Below are 8,258 nucleotides of genomic sequence, written 5' to 3' on the forward strand. Positions count from 1 at the left end.
TAAGTGGGATGGAAAGCCATAGAAGGGGTTTCTGAGATCTTACTGTTTTAATCCTTTTGCTTTGTGGTTTAATTTGATTGCTAGTGAGGGTTAATTTCTCTTCCCTGATAGCCATTTGTGTTCTGCTTCTGCAGAATTGTGTACTCAATGCTCTTCATCTATTTATCTACCGGAATCTTAGTGTGTTTCTTATTAATTCAATGAGGTCTCTCTCAATTAAGGATTTTAATCTTTTGCAGTTTTAAACTTTTGTGCTTTAGTGTGTGAAAGAGTTCATCCAGCACGTTTAAGCTTAAGGAGTCCTCTGCCATCTGACACTTGATAAATTATGTTTCCTTGGTCCGTGTTTGCGTGGTTCAGTGTTTTACATTGGTGGACTTTTCTTTTTTATCCTCTTGGGCGGGGCGGGGCGTGGCGAAGCAAACTCCTCCTGTGTTCTGGCCAGAGATGGCTCAGCATGCGGAGACCCCTCACCCTCCTAGACCGAGCCAGAGGGGCTCCTTTTCCGCCGGAGGCCTCAGCTGGTGACACCGACTCTACTGGGTATCTGAGCTCTCGTTACAGACCATGGACATAGGGCGGGGTGAAAAAGCCGAGGCTCAGCGGAAAGCTGGGAGAGAGAGCAGAGGCACAAACTGGAGCCAGAACTAGCCGGTGCAGCAGCTGCAGGCGGGCGGGTGTGGCAAGCGTCAGTCCAGGAGCTGAGGCCCCGCCCCAGACCCAGGGCCCCGGCCCCGGCCCCGCCCCCGGGGCCTCGCTCCCCGCAGGTCCTGTGCTGACCTCTCAGCACTGCCCGGCTCGTCCCAGTCCCTGCCCACCGCTGATTTCATTGGTTGCCTCGCCGTCCCCGCCCCCGGGAACCTGCTGATTTCCGCAGCCAATCGGCAGGCGCAGCAGCGGCGGCTGCGATCGGTCTCGGCGGATCCCGGACGCTGAGGTACCCGGCTTGTGGGAGGGGGAATTGCGTGCGCCTGTTGCGGTGCTGCGGCGTCGCACAGCTCGTCGGCTGGGTGGCGAGCCGCCCCTCCTGGGTCTCTGAGGTCAGCGTCCTGCAGCTGGAGGTGCAGCGTCCCAGACCGTCGAGGACTGCCCCGAGATTTCTGGGGTGGAGGTCAGAGGTCGGAGGTCGTGCCTTTGTGGAATGTTGGGGCCCCACCCGTCTAAGCATAGAGGCGGGCCGCTCTCGCTTTTTATAGTCAGCTCCCTTTCGCGGAAGGAGCTCCGAGGGAAACTGAGGCCTGCGAGCCGCCGGGGCTCCTGGCAGGCGCTGAGCTCCGACGGGAGGGTCCGCCCGAGCTCGGGCCGTCGCAGGTGACCCTCGGGCACCCGGAGAGCCGCCTCCTCCCTCCCTCATCCGGGCCGGCGGAGCCCCCGGAGTGCGGGGAGGGGGCTGGGGCGAGGTGTGGGGGGGGTCGCTCCGTGGCCACGCTGTCCCGAGGGGGCCGCATCTCTTCCTGGCTCCGAAGAAACCCGGAGCCAACTCTTTTTGAGGCTTTCGTTCCCGGGTTGGAGATTTCATTTCTGGAAGTTCATTCGAGCAACTTGGAGAGGGGAAAGGCTTGTATTGTGGCTTCCGCACTGGTCGGGAAGTGAAAATAACCAGACACGGGGAGGTTCTGAAGGCCAAGGGACCTGTGAGAAACCGGACGAATTTCTTAGTTTGACAGAAATCTTCCCCCAGCTTGCCTCACATGTTATATAATTCAAGTCGTTTCAAAATCAAGATTATTTAGTCTCATTGTTCTTCTAAGTAAGTGACCTTAGTCTTGACCTTAAGTGAAGCTACTTTGGAATGCTTGAAGTGTTGAGCAAGAATTTTTTTGTACAAAGGGTCTGTGCAAGGAAGGAAGTTGGGAACAGTCTTCACCTCTCATCGCAGTGATCCCAGCTGCTTCTTTACTACTCTGGGACCGAAAAGAGAAGTTGTTTATCGGCATATGTGGGTTTTGGGGAGACATAGCTATGGATGAGGAATAAGGGGAGAAGAAAGAGGACTCTCTTGTTTTCTGCGTAAAGAGTATGCAATTAGAAAAAAAAGAGTGTATTTATTTGCCTGTCTCTCTCCCTTCATCTCAGCCAGCGTAAACACGTTTTGACATTTTTTGTGCCAATGGTATGTGTTGAGTATTTATATTAGGGAAAGGAGTCATCTCTAACAAGAAGACACTTATCTTCAGTGTAGCCACAGAGGAATGAATATGCCTTGTGTGGAATTAACCCTGGGGTTTGGTTTTCAGTTAAGAAAATGAGGCAGAAGGAAGTTAGCCAAGACCTTCCAAGGCCCAGCCATGGTCTGTAGGACTCCGACCAGCCACATTTACATGTTTGAGAATGGTGTTGGGGACTCCGGGGACTCCTCTGAGGAAGAGTCCCACCAAGTAGCTCTGCGGCCCCGGGGCAAGGAGCGCCAGAAGAAGGGTGCCCACCACCCTCACCAGCCAGGAGCAGGGGACGTGGTGCTGCTGCAGCGGGAGCTGGCCCAGGAGGACAGCCTCAACAAGCTCGCTCTTCAGTATGGCTGCAAAGTAAGAAACTCCACAGGTGAAGGCGCCACCTGCCCTTCAGCCCCTGTGTTTAGAGGAACAGAGGAGCTCACTGAAGGGTGGGGACCCTTTCTGACCCCAGAGGTGGTTGGAAGAAGCCTGCTCTAGAGTAAAAGATACCCCTGTCTAGCTAGAGATGGAAGGCAGGTGGAAGTACCTTCCGTTCCTCAGAGAGAGAGGGAATTAGTCAGGAATTTCAGGTGACAGGGCAGTTCCCTCTCTGCACCTCTTCCTTGTCCCTCCAAAATGAAATTCTGAAACCTTTTTCCTTTCGAGCACATTTTATTTAAGACCTAATGGGGCCAGAGATGCCACGCAGAGTTTATCCAAGATTTCTTTGGTATGCTTGCTTTATTTTTTTGCTACTTTTCTTTTTCTAAACCTTTCTTGCTGGTTTTAGCTTATTTGATTGGTAAAGTTTTGCCTTCTCTCTTTTAGAACTGCATGATCTATCCTTTGTATGCTGTGTATCTATATAACCCTGTTTCTCTCTTTAATTATATTTTTAGCATTCAGCGTGATTAACAATGGCAAAGTAAGTAGGAAGGTATTTATTGAATTGCTGCATTTTCTCCTAGATAGAAACTATTTCAATTTGCTAGCACTGTGCTGCTACTATGGCTTTCTCTAAGGCTATATAAGCTACTTATTTAAAAAAATCTTTTCATCCTTGAAGGGTCTGTCATTTACCTAACAAGGATCAAATGACTCAACATGTTGTGTGGAGGTGTTGTTTCCCAGGGAAATAAACTGGTCTCCAGGGACACATAGTGGTCTGTAAACTGTACTGAGATTTATATTTGACTCTTATAATCAGCTTCTGTAGACATACTATATGGTTTATCGAGCAAGGGTTGAAAACTGAATCCTCTCCTACAAAGACCTGAATAGATGCAGTGAGCTTCTTGGAACAGTGATGTTTAATAAATCCAAAAGGACTATATAATGTATCTAAGAAGTGATTAGTTTTCCTATTTGAAGTAAATAAATTTAATGTTAGTTTATTAGGATCAAAAACAAAAATATCTCAAGCACCTTAAGTTTCGGGATATAATAAATTAAAAATGTCCACCACCCCAATTCAATTAAATGATAAAAGCACTTGCTAAGTAATGAAAATAATGAAGATGATTGATTTGAATAAAGTCTGTTGGCTGTATTTACACTCTAGTTTAAGTGGACTTAGGAGTTAGAACCTTAGAGTCCATCTCTGATGCTTTTGGTAAGTTTTCAAACAATAACTTGAGGGAGGATCTATCTTTGACTTATATTTCCCCCTACTTTTTAAAAATTAAGGTTTGATTATGAGAGGAATTTGTCATAAACTTTGTTACTTTTTAAAACTCACAGTCGTGTTCCTTTCTCCTCAAGTCCTAATATTGGAATAGAAGATTTCAATCTATAGTTTTCAAGTTGATGCATATTCTCTGCATGTTTTTAGTGAAAAGAAGTGTTGTGAAATCCTTGAAGTGAATTAACTGTAGGTCGCTTTTATTTTAAAAATAAGTTTATAGGCCATACAGTGCTTCTGGGGAAGAAAACGTCGTATAATCATGAGGGCACACCTTTTAAAATGTTGTTACAGGTGAACTAGGTTCTAGTGTTTGTAGAGCTGGCTGAGGCTTTGTGTTTGCTGAATGCTAATGTCTACTACAGCTACTAAATTAAGTTCTGATGCAGGAGAGAGTCACCCAGATGGGGGCACTGTTTTCTCAAAAGTTAAATGTAGAAAGGGTACAGCCTTCTTTTACCATGATGTGTTTCACCTAAAAGCATTTTGTTGAAGGCACACTTTAAACAAACAAAGTCTTTTCCAAAACTAATCTTGAGTTGTTCAAACTTGTAAGTCTATAAAAAAATCTTATGATTAAGCTATACATTAAGGCTGAGTTAAAGCCAAAAAAACGAAGTTATTCAGCCTAAACTAAATTTTGTGTGTAGGTACAGTTTTCCAGTGTTCATCAGATTCTTAAGCTGTGTGGGCTTGGACCATCACGCAGAAAGGTTAAGCACCACTTTTTGGATATTGGTTTTAAGGAGCTTTACATCATTTCGTGATGTTTGTCTTCATGGCTTCCCTAGGTTGCAGATATCAAGAAAGTCAACAACTTCATCAGAGAACAAGACTTATATGCTTTGAAATCTGTTAAGATTCCAGTGAAAAACCACGGGATACTAACAGAGACCCACAAAGAACTCAGACCCCTCCTGAGCTCATCTACAGAGACCAGAGTGACCTTCGAGGAGCAGCCAGACCCAGACAGAGCAGCTGTCAGTGCCAGTGCCTCGTCTAACACACTGACGGATTTCTTTAAGGGCATTGACCAGAATATTGAGCATGCAGTGCAGTCAGAAATCTTTTTGAGTGAAAGTTGCTGCATAGAGACCTCCAGTCAGCCATTGCTTCCGACTCCTCCGAAGATACCTACAAACGGTGCAGACTGTGGAATTCAGAGGTGGAATGCTGTTTTTATCATGCTTCTGATTGGAATTGTTTTACCAGTGTTTTATTTGGTCTATTTTAAAATACAAACTACTAGTGAGATCCCTAGTATCTTGAATACAACTGCTGTCCCTAATGGCTCGATGGCAGTGAGTGCAGTTCTAGGGCAATCCCCCAAATTAGCGATTCCATTGCCAACCATCCCCTCTTCAGACAGCCAGTTCAGTCAGACCACCCACGGGAAGAACTAGGTCTTGTTGTTTCTAAGGAATCAGGGCAGCTTTAGCACTTGGGCTCCTAATGTGCATCAGTCGACACTGGCCATATCTTAGCGTGCTGCATTTTTTCTGTGACATATGGACACGTTTTCAGAAGCCACCATCATGTCAATCACAGTCATCATGGGGAATAGACTCGCCTAATCCAAGGCTGCGGGAGCCAAAACACCAGCGTCCTCAACCTCCTACATCTAAACAGGAGCGGCAGGAGAGACATTTACACATGACAGATGCTGTTCCTTGAAGGCATTTAGTGGACTGGCCATGAGTGTCTTCACAATAGCACTGTGTAGGTCCCCAAGCTGGACATGCTTGGAGGGAGATGAATGGCCTTGGCAGATGGACCTGCAGTATGGGAGCCCCTGGTATCAGCTTTGGTTGTCTGGATGTTTGCTTTGTCCCCTGCCTGCTGTGGAGGAGTGACTGGCTGTGACAAATGAAGTTTTGTGTCCCCCCCAACAAAGGTGTTGTGCAATAGAGATGGGATGTCACCCTGTTTCAGAGTGTGACACATGACATTGTAATAAGCCCTGCTTCACATTTGCCCCCTCAGACAGCCTTTTTGAGGCAATGTCATATCTAGAATTTAAAAAGCCCTAAATCTAAATTGCTATAATACTGAATAAATAGCACTTCTGTTCCTCGTAATTTTAGAGCTCCTTAATCTAACACGCAGGCATGTTTTAAGCACTTCCTGGCCAGGACATTTGGAGGCCATGGCCCTGTTTCACCTGAGGAGCATTTCCACAGTGATTGCTAACTGGAGCCCCCAAGTCAGCATTCTTGGAAGGAGCTCTTTCTGGTCAGTGTCTGGAGTGGAGTAGGTATAGGGAGAAGGATGAGTGCCTCTCACCGAGGTCCCAACATGTGACACTTCTAAGGCTGAACAGTCATCAATCCAGCTTTTGCTGGCCCCTATATGTGTCTGGAAGAGTGGTACAGGGAGAATGGGCTTGCTTTCTGCTGCTTCCTTGACTCCATCCTTAGGACTTCTAGAGCCACAGAACAGGAACGGGGCTCAGTCACTTTTCCTTGAGTAAATACAGTGTAGCTCATAATGTTAAAATATTGAACACTTAATGGAGGGCCTAGAGGTGACCCTTGCTGTGGAAGACCATAAAAAGAGTGGCCTGGGGGTTTGCCCGTCTCCTTCTATGACAAGGCAGCAGTGGTGCTAAGTTCAGAGGCTCGTGGAGGGCATGGGTTGGCCTCTGAGACCTTGCTGGTGGAGCAAGGGTGAATGGGGTGAGGGCAGGAGCCTGCCTCGGTCCCTTGAAGGAGTGGAAATTGGCCAGGGTGGCTGGTGGCTCAGCCTTAGGGAGGTCTGTCTCCAGGGAGGAAAACATGCTGCTCTTGGGTTTTAGGCAGGTTTAAGGCATTTGACACATTCAGCCTAGAGATCAGTTTAAAAGAGCTCATCATGTAAGAGGAGGGGAATGTGACGAAGAAGTACCTGAGATGGGCTTCCAGTTTCATTCTCCTCTCAGTTATGTGAAAAACTATGTTGCCCTGGATTCAATTAGCAAATTTAAATTATCTTCAAAATTAAATGTTTTCTTCAAAAGCAAATGGTCTTCAGGATAAAATGAACTTATCAGCCTTTGCTACAGGAAATGTTTTGATCATGTAAATGCTTTTCCAGCCAAACGTTTGTGTGCACTGTGCCCCTGAGGGCCACAGGTTTCTCTAACCATTTGTCACCATTAAATTCGCCAGGCAGGACTCAGACTCTCATGAGAAAATGACTTTTGCCAGGCAAAGAATGAATATCTGTATACTTTTTTTCAAATGGAATAAAATAATTTCTTCTGTGAAGGAAAATTGATTCCTCCTTTTTAATAAGGGAGCTGGTAATTCAGAGTTAAAAGATGTGGGATGATGTTGGAGAAAATGGAAGTGTCCATATCCAAGGGATGAGGCCTGTCCAGGGCTTGGGCCCAAGGTTACCCCAGCAGGTGAAGAACAGGTAGTAACAAATACAGTCTTGCTGATTGGTCTGCATAACATACTTTAAAACTTTTATTAAGGAGACTTCCTTGGTGGCCCAGTGGTTAAGAATCCACCTTCTAATGCAGGGGACACGATCCCTGGTTGGGGAACTAAGATCCCACATGCTGGGGGGCAATTAAGCCTGTGTGCTGCAATTGCTGAGCCCACACGCTCTGGAGCCTATACGCCACAGCTAGAGAGCCTGTACACCGCACTGAATGCTCTGGAGCTCGCATGCCACAACTAGAGAGCCTGTGCACCGCAACTGCTGAGCCCAGGCACTGCAAAGAAGAGCCCATGTGCCACAACAAAAGATCCTGCATACCACAGAAACGATCCCATGTGCTGCAACTAAGACCTGATGCAGCCAAATAATAAATAAATATTAAAATTGTTTTAGGTATACATAAGAGATACCATGGAGCTCATTTTCTATATATTTTACTGCATTTTTAGCGTGTTTTGGGAGTTAATGTTGTAAAGGAATAATTAGATTTGTTAGATAGTCTTCAGTCCTTTTTGTTGAACTGTAGTGCCTAATATTGCAAAAGCCTAGGGAATCTGTCATCAGGCAAATGATGCTCCCATTTTATTCTGGGGAGACAAGGCTGCAGAAACGAAGCAGAAGCCTCAGGGTCACCCAGTGCAGGACTACCCAGCCACAGCCATGAAACAGCGCCTCCTCAGCAATCTAGTTCTTTACATTGCCTCTGAATTAGTTGTGAAAGCCTGAGTTTGAGGGAGAATGCTATGCGCCCTGAGATGATGGCTTATAAAGGGGATTTTAACATTTTTTCCCAGTTTTATTGAGATAAAATTGACATACAGCACTATATAAGTTTAAGATGTACAGCATAATGAATTGACTTAGATACACTGTGAAATGATTACCACAAGTTTAGTTAACATCCATCATCTCATGTAGATACAAAAAAAAAAAAAAGAGAAAAAATTTTTTCCCTTGTAATGAGAACTCAGGATTTATTCCCTTAACAACTTTGATGT

At 45.9% G+C, this 8,258-nt stretch overlaps 1 protein-coding gene across 2 annotated transcripts; it reads left to right on the forward strand.

Annotated features, from left to right (window-relative positions):
- Positions 1-991: 991 nt before the first annotated feature.
- LYSMD4 (LysM domain containing 4) lies at positions 992-7,085 on the forward strand. Of its 2 annotated transcripts, none has more exons than XM_060155707.1 (3): positions 992-1,111; positions 2,238-2,525; positions 4,626-7,085. In XM_060155707.1, exons 2-3 carry the CDS (start codon positions 2,289-2,291, stop codon positions 5,235-5,237), a joined length of 849 nt encoding a protein of 282 aa, XP_060011690.1. In that variant the 5' UTR covers positions 992-1,111; positions 2,238-2,288; the 3' UTR covers positions 5,238-7,085. The 2 variants fall into 2 exon arrangements, with proteins under 2 accessions (XP_060011690.1, XP_060011698.1); XM_060155715.1 differs by having other exon boundaries at positions 1,011-1,118.
- The last annotated feature ends 1,173 nt before the right edge of the window (positions 7,086-8,258 follow it).

The sequence above is a fragment of the Lagenorhynchus albirostris genome, chromosome 1 (genome assembly GCF_949774975.1).
Source record: "Lagenorhynchus albirostris chromosome 1, mLagAlb1.1, whole genome shotgun sequence".
Taxonomy (NCBI): Eukaryota; Metazoa; Chordata; class Mammalia; order Artiodactyla; family Delphinidae; genus Lagenorhynchus; species Lagenorhynchus albirostris.

Bases quoted from the DNA above. Each gene is read 5' to 3' on its own strand.
- LYSMD4 (XM_060155707.1), top strand. From the start codon at position 2,289: ATGGTCTGTAGGACTCCGACCAGCCACATTTACATGTTTGAGAATGGT. The intron at 2,526-4,625 runs GTAAGAAACTCC...TGGCTTCCCTAG, and splicing joins CTCTTCAGTATGGCTGCAAA to GTTGCAGATATCAAGAAAGT.